Raw genomic sequence first — 17,181 nt, forward strand, 5'->3', positions numbered from 1 at the left:
CCTTCCCCGATTCCCATTTCCGCCCAAAGCCAAAACCACGAAATGACAACGGCATTATTATTAGTATTTGCTGTCCGTATTATTGCCCGCCCTGCGCTCTGCCCTGACACTTTGTCCTCATTCAATGCCGACGCGTCACCTGCATACTTCCACGCCTTCACTGCGTTCCCCGTGACATGTCTTGCGCAAGCCTTCTTGACTCTGCACTCGCGCGATAACTGATTCTGCGTTCCCTGCCTCACTCGTTGTCAGTCTATCCTGAGACGACCCCGACCACGCGGCCACCCGCCCATGGTCCCAATGCAATATGGCTGGCAAGCCTCAGTCACGATGGGGTTTTCTACAACAAGCCGTCGCTTCAGTGGAGTCTAGGTTGGACAACATTCTAGCAGAAGAGAACGACTCGCCCGCTCCTAAACGAAATCCACCCTCTTCATCACAACCTCTAAAGGAGTCCGCGCATTCCAAGAAGTGTTTGTGCCATCATGCCTTGATAGATCTTCTTTGCTAACACCATGCCAGTATCTTCCGATCTCTCTAGAAGTAGCAGCAATGCTTCAGTCTCAAATGACCGCCTACAAGAGCGCCTTGCGAAAGCAATGGCCAAAAAGAACCTCAGCCGACCTGAAAGCCCGGCGGCCCGACCATCCTCCGCCACGCCATCTGACTTGAAAGACGATGCGATAGCAAATCTCGCGGATGGGGGGAGAAATGATGAAAAATCGACCTCGGATTCCAGCCCTCTGCAAGGTGCACCGAGCAAGTCCTTCGACGGTTCTGGGGCTGTCTCCCCAAAGCCAGGCGATGTGCTCTTAGACATCGCTATACCCGTTGAATCAGCTGAGGTAGACGAGGCCCCGACCGAGAATACCGATGTTGCCAATTCTGTGGTCCTCGAATCCGATGCCATCACACCCGTAGCGGAGTCTGAGGAGAACACTCAACTTGCTCCGCTCCAGCCGTTGTTGGTTGATGCCGAGCGGAAAAGTGAGGACACACGCCGGAGATCATCCTCCGACGAGAACGTTACGATTGTAAAGCTGCAAGATGAAATCAATGGCTATATCGAAAGAATTGACGCTCTTCAGTCAAAGCTCAAGTATCTTAGCAAAGAGGCAGCAGTGTCTGCCAAACAAGCAGGGGCAGCCGCCCAGTCTGGTAGTCTAGAGAAAAAAATTCTCGAAAAGGATGAAAAGATCGCGTTATTGATTGAAGAAGGGCAGAACTTGTCCAAATTAGAGATGAAGCACTTGGCAACTATTAAAAAGATGCGCACCCAAGTGTTAGCCGACAGCAAAGATCGGGAAACCATGAAGGATCGTGCAGACAAGGCGGAAGGGGCACTGCGGACTATGGAGGACCGAGCAAGGAAAGCCGAAGCTGCAACCAAACGAGCGGAGCAAGCTCTCGCAACAAATTCAACAAATGCAACCGATTTTGAAGCCATTCGCAGAGAAAGGGATGCGCTGCACGCCACCATTGCGGACATGAAGTCTCAACTAATCAAGGCAAACTTGCGGGCCGAGGCTGCAGAAACAAAGGCTCAGTCAGACCTGGTCGAGAAGGAGCGAAGAAAGGCAGCCGAGTTACAAGATGACTTGACCAGTGCAAAGGTCGAAAGAGAGATCTCGGAAGAGAAATTGCGAAGAGAGATCACAGATTTGCAGGCTGCCCTGGGAAGAGAGAAGGAACAAACTCGAGTGATGGAAAGTGAAATGCTTGGTGAGCAGGCCACATTAGAAAGCAAGCTCGAATCTTTTCGCGTTCGCGCCGAGGAAGCCTCATCGGCAGACCACGGCCATGTCCAAGCCAAGCTGCTCCGACAAATCGAGACCTTACAAAGCCAATATTTGACTGCCAGCCAGAATTGGCAAGGCATTGAGAGCACCCTTCTCGGCAGGATCACAAATCTCGAAAAAGAACGTGACGAGATTGCGGGAAGGGAGGCCGAGCTGCGGAAGAAGCTGCGGGATGCTACAGTCAAAGCCAAGAATGCGGATCGCGACCTAGACACTCTCCAGAACAAGTATATGGAGATGGATAAGACAGCCGCCGAAGACAGCGCAGAAATCCACCGGCTCACTCGTAAGACGACACAGCTCGAGACAGATCTAGCCACAGCCAGACAGGACCTCCAGGAGCAAAAGCTAACTGCCGAGCGAGAGCTACAACGGAGATTGGATGAGGAAAGGGCAAAATGGACTGCCTCCCTGCATATTCAGCGAACCGACTCTCCTGGAACCTCGATCCGCAAGAATATCTCCAATGGTATGGGGCTGGACTTGCACCATTTGATGAGTCCCATGCCGTATGAACGGGGAAACAGTCGAAGATCATCTGTAATGCCATTTGATTCCAATACTCCACCACGCCAACAGTCCACAACTTCTTTTCGAGGTCTGGCTAACGGCTCTGTTGCGGAAACACCCTCTGTCGTCACATCGATAGATGCCGATGATTATTTTGCCAACATTCCTCCTACGCCTCTATCTGCAAGTCATCACTCTCATCGTGGTCTCAATGAGCTTGTATCGACCTCGACAGTTGGCGCGGGACCTTCAGTCCAGCTCGTTGAGCGAATTTCTGCAAATGTTCGCCGCTTAGAGAGTGAGAAAGCCGCATCTAAAGATGAGCTCTCCCGCATTACCGGCCAACGTGATGAGGCTAGACAAGAAGTCGTCAACCTGATGCGCGAGGTGGAGGAGAAGCGAAAGATCGAGGAACGTCTCCAGGCTCTCGAGAGAAAACATGTCGAGGTGACTGAGAGGCATCGCACCACTTTGGAGCTGCTGGGCGAGAAGAGTGAGCAGGTGGAGGAACTCAAGGCGGATATTGTTGATGTGAAACAAATGTATCGACAGTTGGCAGATACCATGAAATGATGTGTTTCCATGTCCGTGGACTGAACGAGGGCTCAGCAGCCGCTGATTTCAGGTCGCAAGGTCGTGATATCAAGCAGGCATATAATGAATCATTCAGTTCCCACCTATCTCTTTTCACAGCCCTCCTCACACATCACTTGAGGTCGATTCCCTCTCGCTCAGCGGCTGCCAGGATGAACGACCGGATCTTACTGTCTGGCGCACATTCAATAGCCACTCTCCCATTGTTATCCTTCTTGTCCGTCTCAGCGCCAGCCTTGAGCAATTCGACCGCCACATCACCATTGCCCTCACTGACAGCGTGATGCAACGCAGTCATCCCATCCGCATCCGTAGCATTAACAGGGCTCTTCTGCTCAAGCAACAATCTCACAATCGGCACACTCCCCCCGGCGGCAGCACGATGCAGCGGCAGCTGGCCACGCACATCCTTGACCCGCGCGCTGGCACCATGCTTCAGCAGCGTCCGGCAGATGTCCAAGTTACCCTTGGACACCGCGAAGTGCAGCGCCGTCGCGCCTGTGTTGGTCTTGACCTTGGGATCGGCTTCCTTGGCCTCGAGGAGGAGGTCGACCAGCTCGGCGCCACTGTTGTCTTTCAGGCTCGCGGCTATCATCAACGGCGTCCACCCCGACCCATCCTGTGCGTCTGGCTCGAAGGTTCTCAGGGCTGTTAGGAGTCGCACGATTTCGATGTGGTTATATGCGCATGCCCAGTGGATCGGGAGGCGTGTGTCCTCGTCGACGAGTGTTGCGAGGCGTGGGTTTGCAGCGAGGAGGGACTCGACGATTTGTGCTGGTGGACAAGGGGGGTTTGTTAGCTTCATCCTAGAGAGGACGGGAGTGGGAGAGAGGTAGATAGATGGTCATGACTTACTCTTGCCGTCCCTTGCTGCCTCATGCAGTGCATATTTGTTGTCTTTCTCTGCCGCTGGTAATGCTGCCATCACTGCAACTTTTTCTGTATTCGTAGGCAGAGGGACTATTCGTGTCCCACTGTTGCGTTGGAAATGAAGATCGTCCTGCACGTGCTTCCCCGCACGGAAATTTGGAGAAAGCCAGGGCTCTTGGCATATGCATCTGCGTCACGTGCAAAGTTCAATTTCGAGATTTGAACGCCGCTGCCATAGACGTCGAACGCTCGCCGACGCTTTGGAGCCCAACTCCTTCACTCAGTCAATCAACATGGCCGCAGCAGCACAAGCGCTCACAGAGCAGACGCGATCGCTGTTCGGCGACAGCTTCGGCGAAGCGACCACCATATCGGACATTCCTCCCATTTCCACCTCGTACAAGCGAAAAGTCGAATATGAAAGTGTTCGAGAGCTCCCCAAGGCTCTGGCAGAGAAGCAGGCTAAAGCGGTGGCTTCACGAGGGCCAAAGAGACCGAAAGTTCAAGCGGGAGGGAGTCAACTCGCGCTGGTTAAGAGCGAGGGGAAATCAGGTTCACATCCGCAGGCATCACAGTCAAATGGGATTGGAAACAGTTTAATACGGAGACCGAATATGCAGCAGTCGAGGCCGGAATGGCACGCGCCGTGGAAGTTGATGAGGGTGATATCAGGCCATCTAGGATGGGTGCGCGCATTGGCTGTTGAGCCTGGGAATCAGTGGTTCGCGTCTGGCGCAGGTGACAGGACCATCAAGATTTGGGATCTGGCGTCTGGCCAACTGCGACTGACGCTGACGGGCCACATATCAACGGTTCGAGGGCTTGCCGTGTCACCGCGGCATCCATACCTCTTTTCCTGCGGCGAGGACAAGATGGTCAAATGCTGGGATCTGGAGACCAACAAAGTCATCCGCCATTACCACGGCCATCTCTCCGGCGTCTACACACTCTCCCTACATCCGACGCTCGACGTCCTCGTAACAGGAGGACGAGACGGCGTCGCGCGTGTCTGGGACATGCGCACACGCTCCAACATCCACGTGCTCAGCGGCCACAAGGGCACCATCACCGACGTCAAATGCCAAGAAGCCGATCCGCAAGTCATCTCATCGAGTCTAGACAGCACGGTGCGCCTCTGGGACCTCGCCGCAGGGAAGTCCATGGGCGTGCTAACGCACCACAAGAAAGGCGTGCGCGCGCTAGCCGTCCACCCCAAGGAATTCACGTTCGCGTCTGGCTCCGCGGGCTCCATCAAGCAGTGGAAATGCCCCGAGGGCGCCTTCATGCAGAATTTCGACGGCCATAATGCCATCATCAACACGCTTGCTGTGAACGAAGATAATGTCCTTTGCAGTGGTGGCGATAATGGAAGTGTCTCCTTTTGGGATTGGAAAACAGGCCATCGATTCCAGACCACCGAGTCTCTCGCTCAGCCGGGCTCCCTTGATGCTGAAGCCGGTATCATGAGCACTACCTTTGATCAGACCGGCTTGCGCTTGATCATGGGCGAGGCCGACAAGACCATTAAGATTTGGCGGCCTGATCCTGATGCGACGCCAGAGACCCATCCGCTTGATTGGAGACCTACCCTGGGAAGAGTCAAGTATTGAGGTGTTTCTTGCCAGCGTGCAGATGGGATGGATGTTGTGTGACTTGGAAAGATGCATTAGCGATGGCGTTTATGATGTTGTGATTAGGCGGGAAACAGCGGACGTTGGTGGGAATCATATTGTCCTCAGGACTAAACCAAAACTTGCTCTCGTGATACAACTGAGAAGTACAGAAACGAGATACCCCTAGCGCTTTCTCCCGACACTGTAACCAAGAATAGTCATTATACTCTGTAACATGGGCATGCGAACCACACTCAACCTTAAAGCTTCCCCGATCTACTTTAGCCTCTATTCCTCTCTTTTCCTCCCTCAACACCACTATTATGCCGAATCTCAAAAAGGCTGGAACCCAGAATATCCACTACCGGCGACATTGGATAAAACCTTGCGGTAGTTCGCCAGCCCTCCGAAGTAAAACATGACGGTCTGAGTCTTGCCGGGGATGTTTGCTCCGAAGATCCAGGAAGCCGAGCGCTTGAAAAGGCTGTTTTCGCAGAGGTCTTTACACAGCTGCGTCCACTCCTGTTCGGATTCGGCGAGTGCTTCGATGACGGGGCCGCCAGAGGTCAGATTCTGGGAAGACGGTGTGATCTCGCCGTTGGTAGACATGCCATTGTTGAGATTATTTGCAATATGCTTGCTGGAGCTGTGCCTACTCTCAGCCGATGCAATCAAGTCGGTGATGAATTCAACCTGTGTCTCGATCGTGGGCGGGAGGTTGGTGAACGGGCTATTGGGGCCCGTGAGCATGAAGAAATTAGGAAATCCTGGCACGAAGGAGCCCAGATACGTCGTGGGACCACCGTTGGCAGCCCAATGATCTCTCAGACTCACGCCATCGCGGCCGTGGATCGCCAAGCGTGTGTAGTTGCCATCGACGGCGTCGAAGCCCGTTGCGAATATGAGCACATCCAGATCAAACGTCGTCCCGTCCACGAGCGTGATGCCCGTCGCCGTGATCTCCTGGATCGGCGTCTCCTTCAAACTGACGACATCGATGTTGTCCCGGTTGAACTGCTCGTAATACCCAGCATCACAGAGCGGGCGACGCGCGTACAAGTCGTCTGGCTGTAACTTCCGCGCCTTCTCGGGATCCCGCACGGTCTCGCCGATCTTCTTCCGGATGAATTTACACGCTTCCTCGTTGGCGGCCTCGTCCGTCGTCAAGTCGCTGAACGTCCAGAACATGAATCGGAACCCGTTGCCCCGCCGCCACGCTTCCTCGAAGATCCGCTCGCGCTCGTCCGCCGAGACGCTCATGGTCGGGGTCGCGGACTCTTCGAACCCAAATGCCACCATGCTGTTGCGCACTTGCTCCCAGATCTCGTCCCAGCGCGAGTTTATTGAGTCGCGGTACTGCGTGGTCACGGGTCCGTCGCCGCTGGGCACACTGTATTGCGGTGTGCGCTGGAAGCAGGTCAATGATTTCACTTCCTTGGCGATCGCCGTTATGACTTGTACGCCCGTGGAGCCGTTGCCGATGATCCCGACGCGCCTGTCAGTGAAGTCGTGCGATTGGGGCCATTTGCTGTTGCGTGATGAGCAGAGGGGACTGCGAGACACATCGCTGGACGCTGGAGAGGAGATTGTAAAAGAGGAAGAACATCAACCAAGACACACATACCCAGTATGATACATCTCACCCTGAAATGTCTCTATCCCCTTGATATTCGGGAAGTTCGTCTTCGACAACAAGCCCAGTGCGGTGATGAGATACCGAGCCGTGAAAGTCTGGCCCGTGGAGCACTCCACGACCCAGTGATTCTTCTGCTCATTGTATCGCGCGTGCTGAAGCTCGGTGTGGAACTGCATGTGCTTGCGCAGATCGTAGCGGTCGACAACATTTTTCAGGTACGCCAGCACCTCGGGCTGTTTGACGTAGTGCTCTTTCCAGTGGTACTTAAGTAGGTCATCTTTGTCCCAGCTGTATCGATAGACTGCATGGGGGGTGGTACCATTTCAGTCAGTAGTGTGTCCGTTTTTGATAACATGATAGTTCAGGAGGAGGAGGAGGAGGAGGAGGAGGAGTACTCACGGTATGATTCTGTATCGGACATGGCCCCTGGGTACCTGTTCCAATACCATGTGCCGCCGACATCGCCGGCAGCATCAATCATTTTTACGGACAAGCCTTGGCTGTGCAGCTTATGGAGTTGATAGATGCCGCTGAAGCCAGCGCCGACTATCACGGTGTCGAAGTGGCTGGTCTGTCCCATGATGCTGTTCTGATGCAATGGATGAAGGATTCAGACTCCATTCGACTTCTCCCATCATGATGAGCTGGTGGAGGAGTCGGAAATCGATTCCCAGTGTCCTTTTATATCGTAAAGTCTGTTGTAGCGTGAACAGCCAGTGGCGCATCGCGAGAAGTGTCGCTTCAATGCTTACTTTGATGCGGGGGATCCTCGCTCTCCGCATCAACAGATGGTCGATATTGTATGGACAGCGGAGGATGGGGACCGCTTACAGCCCACTGCCTGCCGAGGTTAAATCGTCCTGGGGTGTGACAGATAAAGGTAATGCGCGTTCGAACTAGTTGTCCAGAAAGATGCTTTGACCTTGTCACTAGAATTGGACTATGATGAACCGTTTGCTTAGGGATTGTCGGGAGATAAACATGCTTCTAAGGTTACAAGCTGGCCAACCGGCTTCGGCACCCGCTTAGGAGGCCGGATGGTTTGGAGATAGCGAGACGACCAATAAGCTCACCAGGTCTCTGGTTGGGTTTTTCGTGACCAATGTCATTGCCTCGTTAGCTCACTTGGTACCTCGAAGTTCAGTAGAGGTTCAAGGTTGATGGGTCCCACGACAAGGCTAGAAAATAATATGGCATGATTGACATGGGAAGCTGTTCCTCGATCAGGCTGGGTTCCCCTTAACCCCTTACAGGTACATGCCTAAATAACGCTGGTTCACGTGCTCCATAGCCTGGTCTTTTCTATTCTTTACTCGTACAGTGGTTGTAGAACACACCAGGCAGCATGAGACTTTGCATGGACTTACTCGCGAATTCAACTGAAACACAATATGACTACAGATTTAATTCATGCTCCAACAACCCAAAATCAAGCAAAAGAGAACATCTCATTGGTGGTTGCCACGGGTATACCTCGAGACGACATACATCTTGTCCGCACACCGCCTCCTGACCTCGAGAAGCAACCATCAACTTCTTCACAATATTTAAGAAGGACATACACCTTTTGGGATCTAAGGTGTAGGACATCATGTCAATTTCCTGCATCGGGTGTGAATTGTTGACGCCTCTCATACGGGCACTAGCAATGCAAGTCATTCCCAGTATTATTATTGAATTTTAGCCTGGATGACGGCAGCTTTACGGCTCTTCTGTCAAACTATTCAAGCTATTCTGTGCATGCATCGGGGAATGGATGGTTAATGGCCGGATGGCTTCCTAATGGAGGCGTTAGGGAAAAGAAAACCCGGGCTACGATGGAGTGTGAAGCATCAAGGTCGCTGGCCATCCGCCCAGCGACCATAGAACGAAGCGAAAAAGAGTTGACTCGACTAACGATCGTGGTTTCCAACACCCCCCTCATGCAGATGGTCCGACAGCTACGATTAATTGGTGCCTTGCTGTGCCCAAGCCTATCCCACTCAAACACATTGCACCAGTCTCTCAAGCAGACGCCCTTGTCACTTTGTGCCTCCTTGGGACCCTTCGGCGCCTTGATTATTAGGCTTTTTGCCCTCAGCTTCAGGTCTCGGCTTCGGAGGTGGCTCTCTATCCATTTTGTTTAGTGCCTCTATCTCATCGAGCCGTCTTTGCTCCTCTCTTGCCCTCATTCGCTTTTGGTCGGCCTTGCTTTCTGGTCTCCCGTTAGCGAACACACAAATATAGTGGATGCAATTGGAGAATTGGTCTGTACTCTTTGATTTCCGGCGGAGTATGACCGGGGCTGCCGCCATCCGGCGTTTTTTGAGGCATATCGCCCAGAATTGCTCGTCCTCAGACATAACCATCACCTGTTCTGGCGTCTCCAGCAGACAGAACGTGACCTCGAGGGTACTGCAGAGAGAGCCTCCGAGCCTTAGAGCTACTCGCCTTGCAGACTTATGTTCGCAATCGTGTCCGTCATCCACATATTTCAATTTACCCGACCATCCGATTGAGTTGAGCTTGGCTTGGGAGATGCAAGAGCATTTTGCCCTATTGTCGACCTCAATCTCCTGAGAGAGATAATCTTGCGATTCGGGGAAGTAAAGTCTAACGGAGGACTTCTTTCGCTCCGCAGTGGGGGACTTTTGCTGATGCATGGTTTTCACACGATCTGCTACGCCAGTGGGCGGAAGGGAGGCTTGTTCTAAGTTAAGGAATGATGGAAAACCGACAAAGGGCTTCTACCTCAACGAAGAACCCATCATTTATAGCTGATTCCTTCTCGCAGAGCCTCACCGTCTCTAGCACTCTCCTGAAACGGCAAGCACCATCGCGAGCCAGACACTAGACCCTCGGGCGCCGTTATGGCTGCACAACGGCAGGCGCGACGCGCGTGTGGTCAGTAGTTAGGCACGCACTCGCGTGTGTTTGGCCTGTGTCTCAATGAGTTGATGAGCTGTTCAGGCGGTCAGTTGCAACTGTCCATTAAGCATCAACCAGCTTAAGGCTCCGATGATAGGGGGCCCATTCCGTGACCTTCCCCCCTAGTCATTCAAGACCTGGGCAACTTATCGGTGAGGTGAGATGCTCGAATCATTGTCTATCTGATGCTGTATATGATGTGGCTATGTTGGAAGAGAACCCCATTGCGCCCTGAGCCTCCTGAAAAGGTGTCTTGACCCATGACGACTGTGCTTTTCATAACAACCTCTAGAATGACAGGAGGACAGATCAGCGCTTTACCGGTCAGTTGCAGGATCGCCACCAGTTGCAAACATCACAGATCAGGATGCTGACATGCCCAGTTGCGACAGATGCGCTTAAGCTTAGGAAAACATCATAATCAAGGACTGCTTCATCTTCCAGAACGTAGAAGGTGATGGTGATGGGCTTTTTGGAGCAAGCTAATTGTAATTCGCGCGAGAATTTCCCTACCGGGACCACTGTCCCTCCAACACCTTCCACCGTGAATTCTGTGCCGTCATTTGGCATGAGTTTATCCTTGCCAAGCACGCTCAGCGCGAGACTTCTCTTCATGATGCTGCATTCCGCCCCAGTATCTAGGAGACTCATGCAGGGAACTGCTTCTCCATCCCATGGATTAAATATATTGCCACGAACAACCGTGCGTCTACGGAGGGACGTATCTTCTGAGCTGGCGGAGGAATCAACTGCAGCATTAGGGCCGAGTTCTGATGACCGGATGCTAGACGCCATAACTCGCATGTAGCTTTTGCACCCATACACCTTATCATGACTAGCTGGGGATCCTACCTTCGGCACAGCGGCCTCGATCGAGGCTGAACGCAAGTCTCCTTCGAGGGAGGAATCTGACTGGCCTAGTGAGATAGACATGATTGGCTCTGGACTTTCGGTCTTAGCCACGTGGATTGGCTGCATCCCAGTATAAGTCTCCCCAGAATCAATGCTAGAGAAACAGCATTTCGATTGCTGAGATAACATGTCGTGGATGGCGCCTCTCCAGGCCGAATCGACTAGGACCACTCGGTCATTATGGGAGAGCTCCCTCCCAGACCAGAACGGTGCAGTAATTTGCCGTTTGATCATAGCGAGATGTTCGTCTCTGAGATGCTCCGAGATCTGACGCATCCATTGCTCTTCCGTTGGTCTTTGAATGCTGTGTGGATGTTCCCCATGTTCGCCCGGGCCCACGGAGTGACGCGCGGTTGCTTCACTGGCCATTGTCCTCCTCAATACTCTTCTCTTGTTCAAATGCCTTAGTCACGATTTCTCCCAGTCGGATATGCCCGTTTTGATGGCCTTGACAATGGCCGATGTCCGTGTTCTTGATCTTCAAAGGGCAAACTTTTGTGCAATTGATGGTAGGATTATCAAATGGGCTTCAGGGCCGGTATAGCAGCAATTGATAGGCGCCGAGTGATGGCCTAGGCTTTAGGGAATCGAACGACGCTGGGGTGCAAGTTGCAGAGGCGAAAGGATTTCAGAGATTAAGCGACAAAGCCAGTGAAAATCAAAGACGCGTATCAGGCAGGAAATTTGCAAGGTCAGCATAAATGTAGTATGCTTGAATTTGGGTACAATAAACTTGGTTATCTCAACGTGCGCAGGAAAACCGAAATTTTGTGAGCATCGTAGAATGCCAGTTGTGGGAGGTAGGCTCGGCATTTTCGCGATCGAAATAATGCAGACTAGGAAAGGGCCACAAAGGAGTGATTGGGTGGGTGGGGGAAAGCTTTGGACATGAACAATGTTCGAGTCGCATGCAGTGCAATGTGACCCGCGAGATGAGGCTGTAACAACGCAGTAGAGTTTCGGCTTGGGGGTCTGGAAGGTGGTCGTAGAAATCTCAATCTCATGTGGGACCTTGAAATCGAGCCCGACTATTGAAAGCCTTTTGAAGTCAAAGAGCAGCTGACTCCATGCATGTATGCCTCGTACATAGAGATTTGATGCACGGTAGTTTGCATGTCCCTTCACCATAGCATCCTGAGGGGGTTTGGCGCAAATGACGATGAGTCTCTGAGTACCAGGAGCTCGTACTTCAAACTTGTGGTGTGGATTTCTCGGTGCCCGGGATTGCTAAAGCCAGACCACTGATGCTAGAGGGGCGCTGAAGCTGCTGCAGGTGCCAACGAAGGCATTCTCACATGGTTCTGGTCATCGCTAAAGCAACAGACCATCGATGGTCGGAGGTTAATTCCTTTGCATAGACCTGATAGAATTGCAGATAGGGAGTAGAGCAATGCTTGACCTGGAGTGTACACAGGGCCTTTCGGCTAACCATTTGGTACCCGGACCGTTTAGCGACGAGCCTGCTAAGAGCTAGCCTTGGAACCTTGGGAGCTCTCTGACCTCGGCATCCCAGACATTTTCAGCACCAGGAAGCGCTCCTGATGTTGAGATATCATCCCAACTCATAGCACCACAACGGGCCCATCTGAGAACTGACAAGATCATATGTCAATGCAAGGTTGCTGTTTGAGTATCCTCCAAAAGGCCATGTTCAGATTGGTATACCCGAAGACCTTGCCGACACATTGGAGGCCACTGATCGAAACATGCACTGTTTTTGTCATATGGTTGCACGGTATTGTACTGCATCGCATTCATCCATGAAATGACAGTGAATGTCGTCGGCAGCATATGACATTCAAGACAACGAAAAACTTGAAGCTGTTGCGCATGCCTTTGGCTTAAGTACCTAGGTACATACTGTAGGATTGAACTGTCAGTGCGGTCACGTGCGGCCCACATCCCTTGGCCGGGATAACACGGCGATCCAATCCAGGAATCCGCGATGCAGCTGCGGCTATTTCCTTGGGATTGCGCCAGAAGACAGCTCACCAAACGATCGGACCAGAACGGTTAACGCGGCTGTTTAGCGTAAGATTGAATTTCGAATAGGACGATCAACTGCTCTGAGTTTATGATAACATCACCGGCATGAATTCACTTGCGTTGCTTGGGCAGCTGCTCGGACTGAGGAGCCATGGACCATGGGGATACGCTGGAAAGTAGGATGTGTGACGCGGCAAGGGAGAGATTCCAAAACACAATCTAGCTGGGTGTGCAGCTTCTTATGGGTTGAAGTTTTTGGGTGGTTCGGACCCTCTTCTCCCGGACGGTTCGTACAACACAGGCATTTCCAAATGCCTCGAGGTCGTCCAATGATTCAATACGGACGGCCTGTGGCTTCGTTAGCCACCTGGGCACTTCGCTCAGACCAATCGTCCACCCACCCTTCTGATTTGCGCTCTATCGATCAATCCTGAGTTCTGATCCTTGTTCTTTAGTTTGTTCAGGCTTTTGCTATTCTGCGCGAGCAGTAAGCATCCAATCCCCCGGGCCTTTCCCGTCAGGCAGCGACTGGGCGAAAGGTTGGTTCTCGACTGCGCCGTTCCGGGCGAGACAATTCATCCGTCCCCTATTCCACTCACTGCTGCATGCAATCAAAGTGCCTGTCTATCAGGCCTTTGCCTTGCCAGCGCAGAATGACATTATGGCCTAGCAGTCCGCGAGTTTGTATAGACCTCGGTCAGTCTCAGAGACGGCTTGCCAGCTTGAGCATGGTCGTTCCTGACGTCGCCTTCTACAACTCCCTTGATGCTGAAGTCAAGGCTTGTGACGATGGAAGGCTACGATTCGCTGAGTGCGTATGCAGCAACTTACCCATCCTTACAGATTCACAGAAGCTTCTCTATACTGAACCAGCGCACTGTAAATCTGCTGGAGGCGGAGCTTGCCGAGAAAGAGAGACAACTTGTCATTGCTATAGAGAATGACCGCCAGTCAGAAGACAGTGAGAGGAGGCGATATTCCCTTCATTTTGGCACATTACTCAAGGCAAACCCAGTTGGTGACAACAACTACCCCAAACAGAAGGCTCTGGCTCTCGAAGTGGCAGGCTTGTTAAAGCAGTACAGTATGTTCTCCTCAAGCTCGTTGATTCTCTCAGGGCTTCACTAATCGAGTACCTGATACAGATGATTTACTTCTCCAGAACCATGCTCTGAATAAGCTTCGGACGGTGCGAAAGTTCGATCTAGAGTGTGTGCGAAACGTGTTGAAGAGACAGCCTGATATTGAGTCTGGTTTCTTTCTTTCTGGGGCAGAACTCTCCACATGGGCCGAAGAAAATGAAAGAGATCTTGTTTCACTGAGAAACCACAACGATGATCTGGATGCACTTTCAACATTGATTGATTGGCTTGTACAAAGATTCTACTTTGGAATATGGAAAAAGGCACCACGGGAACGGTTTCCAGTACCTCGGTGCTGGGCTCCTCTCCACCCTGCTGATATGGCCTGGTATCCTGACGGAACATTGACTCCTATCGTCGGCATCGTCACGATAGTTCTCGCATCTGCTTTGCCCTCGCTATCAGCATTCGGTCTTTTTTGGGTCACTGATCCCCTCATCAGGATTGGAATGGTCGTCTTGCTGTCCTTCCTTTTCAGTTCAGCTCTAGCACTCGTCGGTGTCCCCCGCCGTATCGATGCTTTTGTCGCGTCGTCGACTTATATTGCCGTGCTCTTGGTCTTTGTAGGGAGCAATTGAGGCGATGGCTAATATATATCGCTTCGTATAATATGTACGAGGCACCTGGTGACGTGGTGGACATTGATAAGGGAATCGAAAGCTAACGCTCGTTACAACATTTCTAGTCTGGCAAGGCACGTAATGAATTCATCTAAGACCATGAACAATCTCCGCTCCAGCAATTCCAGAGATGTCCTCTATCTGCAACTCTGCTCTCTTGTTAACTGTACCATTCCTATTCGTCCCCTGTTGTCTGAAATGTATTCGTGCTCTTGTAAAGGGACTGCTTCGTCCTCGCACTGCTCCGTCAGCTTTGTCCCAACATTTTCCGGACTCGGTGAGTCCAAAGTATGGCGGCGACGTGGCTAGAGTGCATGTGATCCATAATTTGATGCTACTTGAATCCTTTCAAACATCTTTTCAACCTCACAAATCTTGAGTTTGTCTAAATAATCATCACTCCTGACCGTGGACACGGTCAGGGAAAGATTCCCGATTGATACGATGGAATACACGGAAGAGAGTTTGGAGATTTGTCTCATTGAAGAGGAACAGAGCCTGATAAGGGTACCACGTATCTGCTTGGCTGTCGCCTGACAGGGTCACATCAATTGAGTACGGCCACAGACTGTGGAGATTAGACTTGTGTTAGGTGGGTAACAGAGAGTCTAGCCACCCCTAGGAGGATGTAGCAGCCAAAAAGGCCATGGAGAAAAACATGAATCCATACCTCACCACACAGTCCCCGGCTCAAAATGTGCGTCTGCATAGCGAAGTTGCTTTTGCTATCAAACTCCAGCTGAGATAATGGTGTCTGCAGACTCCTTAGTACCTTGGTAGTCAGTAGCTCGATGGTGTGACAGACCACCGAACGCTGATTGGTGAACCACCCACACCACTTCAAATCAGTCTGCCAGGATCTCATGTCATCTCATCCTTGGTAGGGCAGCAAATCCAACAAATGCAGGACAAACCCCCTGGACTCCCGAGACCAAGTATGCCGCCAAAGTTCTGTGCGTGGCTTGTAGGCGCATTGTGACCATTGTGACCAAGCCCATTTTTCCTAGCTTGGATGATTTCTTGAGCTTTATTCCTTGTCTCACCCTCGCCGATCATGCAATCGTCCTTGTTTTTTCCCTCACCCCGCACATCCTACCACAGGGGAGTCTTTCTAAGCAGCCAATTGAGAACCCCAAGGAATCTGTCGAAAAGTCCGGATAGCCTATCTGGTCTGATATTTGTGGGGTTGAGCGACTGATTTCCATATCTCGGGTGCCACCGGGTCGTTAATTTAGGTAGTTGTTTAGCAACGCGGAACGGAACGTTGAATCTCTACCCCCCGCTTCTGAACTAACCTAGTCAATGCACAAGTACGCAGTACTCCGTACCCATACCCTTGTTGGTTGACGTTCCTGATCTTTTCAGCTGGAAAGGCTCCATCCCTGCGCAGGACTTCACCTGGACATTACATCTTGATTGCCCGGGATGAAATGTACGCTTCTTCTTCTTCTTCTTTGGGGGTCCAGGTCATGAGTTTGAGTTACCCGAAAAAAACATAGTTTTCTCAGAAAGCGTTGAATTGATTAACCCGAGTTGCGACAATAAAGTGATTGGTGCTACTAATGAAGGTTGTAATGCATTGATCAAACGGCTATTCTTGATAAGGCCTGTAGTAGTATCTAAAGCGCTCCCGATGTTAGTCAAATTTGGCTCTGCCCCAAATCCCAAAGCCCGACCATGAATACGCGTGGTGGTCAGCACACTGCTTATAAACTCTGGGTGAGTAGCCCCCAATTGATTTTGCGAGCTGGATAACCACCTCTTTGGCACTATCTAGCAGAGGCTGCGGGTAAGTCCTGCCACCTGGAGTAACCATATTTTATAGTGAGAGGAGAACCCCTCAGGCCCGGTTTATCGGTTCTGAGACTGTCACCGTTACATTGCAGCCAGACACACAGTTTGCTCTTCATGTCGGATTGTCCTAGTATCAACTTGAGACCAATCTTCAGATCAATGGTCTCAACCATTTTTTGGAAAAGTTCAGGGTCTTGTGTGGCTATGCTTGCATTTCGAAAGTTGCCTCTCTCCCAGAGCATCGAGCGTCAAGGGGATGCTGGGAAGACTCCTTCAGAAGCCATTCCGAGCTTCCGATCCGTAGATTTGGCTTGACTGGAACCAAGCTTTACAATACTTCGTATAAAGGTGTGCAATAAAGGCCAACCACGCCTCCATGTTTCAGTCCAAACTCCTCCACCAAAGTCTAACTGACTGAACTTCCTTGCTCAAGATGTTCTGGGTAGGACCGGCATCAAGTCTTCAAGAAGCGCTCTTACTCAAAGTCGAGTTTGTCATCCTTCGCCATCTCGCCCACAGACAGCATTCCATCTCCTTGATCGGCACAGTGATGGCACCAGACCCATGTTTCCTCTTACCAATATGACTCAGGAAGTGGTGACGATCAGCGAGCACCCGCATTGGCAAGGGGTTGAGCAGCATCCCATACCGTGATACTCTAACGACAAATCAAGTCCTCGGGAACTCATTAGATCCGAAGTATCCCCCTGTGCGCTGAGACAGTCAAATGTGATATTGAAGTCGGTTTCCAAGCCAGGTGGATCAATGCGAGCGCCTACCAACATTCATAAGCGCCTC

The 17,181-nt window shown here is 51.6% G+C and overlaps 5 protein-coding genes across 5 annotated transcripts; 3 read left to right on the top strand and 2 right to left on the bottom strand.

Annotated features, from left to right (window-relative positions):
- Positions 1–307: 307 nt before the first annotated feature.
- On the top strand, positions 308–2,882 carry A1O9_08450 (uncharacterized protein; the record flags this gene model as incomplete). Its single annotated transcript, XM_013402836.1, has 2 exons — positions 308–473; positions 523–2,882. The coding sequence occupies 2 exons, from the start codon at positions 308–310 to the stop codon at positions 2,880–2,882; spliced, it is 2,526 nt and encodes an 841-aa protein (XP_013258290.1).
- Positions 2,883–3,015: 133 nt separating this feature from the next.
- On the bottom strand, positions 3,016–3,828 carry A1O9_08451 (26S proteasome non-ATPase regulatory subunit 10; the record flags this gene model as incomplete). The annotated part of the gene is made up of 2 exons (XM_013402837.1): positions 3,016–3,677; positions 3,759–3,828. 2 exons carry the CDS (start codon positions 3,826–3,828, stop codon positions 3,016–3,018), a joined length of 732 nt encoding a protein of 243 aa, XP_013258291.1.
- A 238-nt stretch (positions 3,829–4,066) lies between these two features.
- Positions 4,067–5,383, top strand: A1O9_08452 (pre-mRNA-splicing factor prp46; the record flags this gene model as incomplete). The annotated part of the gene is made up of 1 exon (XM_013402838.1): positions 4,067–5,383. One exon carries the CDS (start codon positions 4,067–4,069, stop codon positions 5,381–5,383), a length of 1,317 nt encoding a protein of 438 aa, XP_013258292.1.
- A 336-nt stretch (positions 5,384–5,719) lies between these two features.
- Positions 5,720–7,602, bottom strand: A1O9_08453 (cyclohexanone monooxygenase; the record flags this gene model as incomplete). The annotated part of the gene is made up of 4 exons (XM_013402839.1): positions 5,720–5,928; positions 6,043–6,914; positions 7,011–7,323; positions 7,422–7,602. The coding sequence occupies 4 exons, from the start codon at positions 7,600–7,602 to the stop codon at positions 5,720–5,722; spliced, it is 1,575 nt and encodes a 524-aa protein (XP_013258293.1).
- Positions 7,603–13,616: 6,014 nt separating this feature from the next.
- On the top strand, positions 13,617–14,541 carry A1O9_08454 (uncharacterized protein; the record flags this gene model as incomplete). Its single annotated transcript, XM_013402840.1, has 2 exons — positions 13,617–13,911; positions 13,961–14,541. Coding segments are annotated over 2 exons (876 nt in total), but the record flags the coding sequence as incomplete, so codon positions are not given.
- Positions 14,542–17,181: the final 2,640 nt, after the last annotated feature.

This window comes from Exophiala aquamarina, assembly GCF_000709125.1.
Source record: "Exophiala aquamarina CBS 119918 chromosome Unknown aczIA-supercont1.7, whole genome shotgun sequence".
NCBI classification, from domain to species: domain Eukaryota; kingdom Fungi; phylum Ascomycota; class Eurotiomycetes; order Chaetothyriales; family Herpotrichiellaceae; genus Exophiala; species Exophiala aquamarina.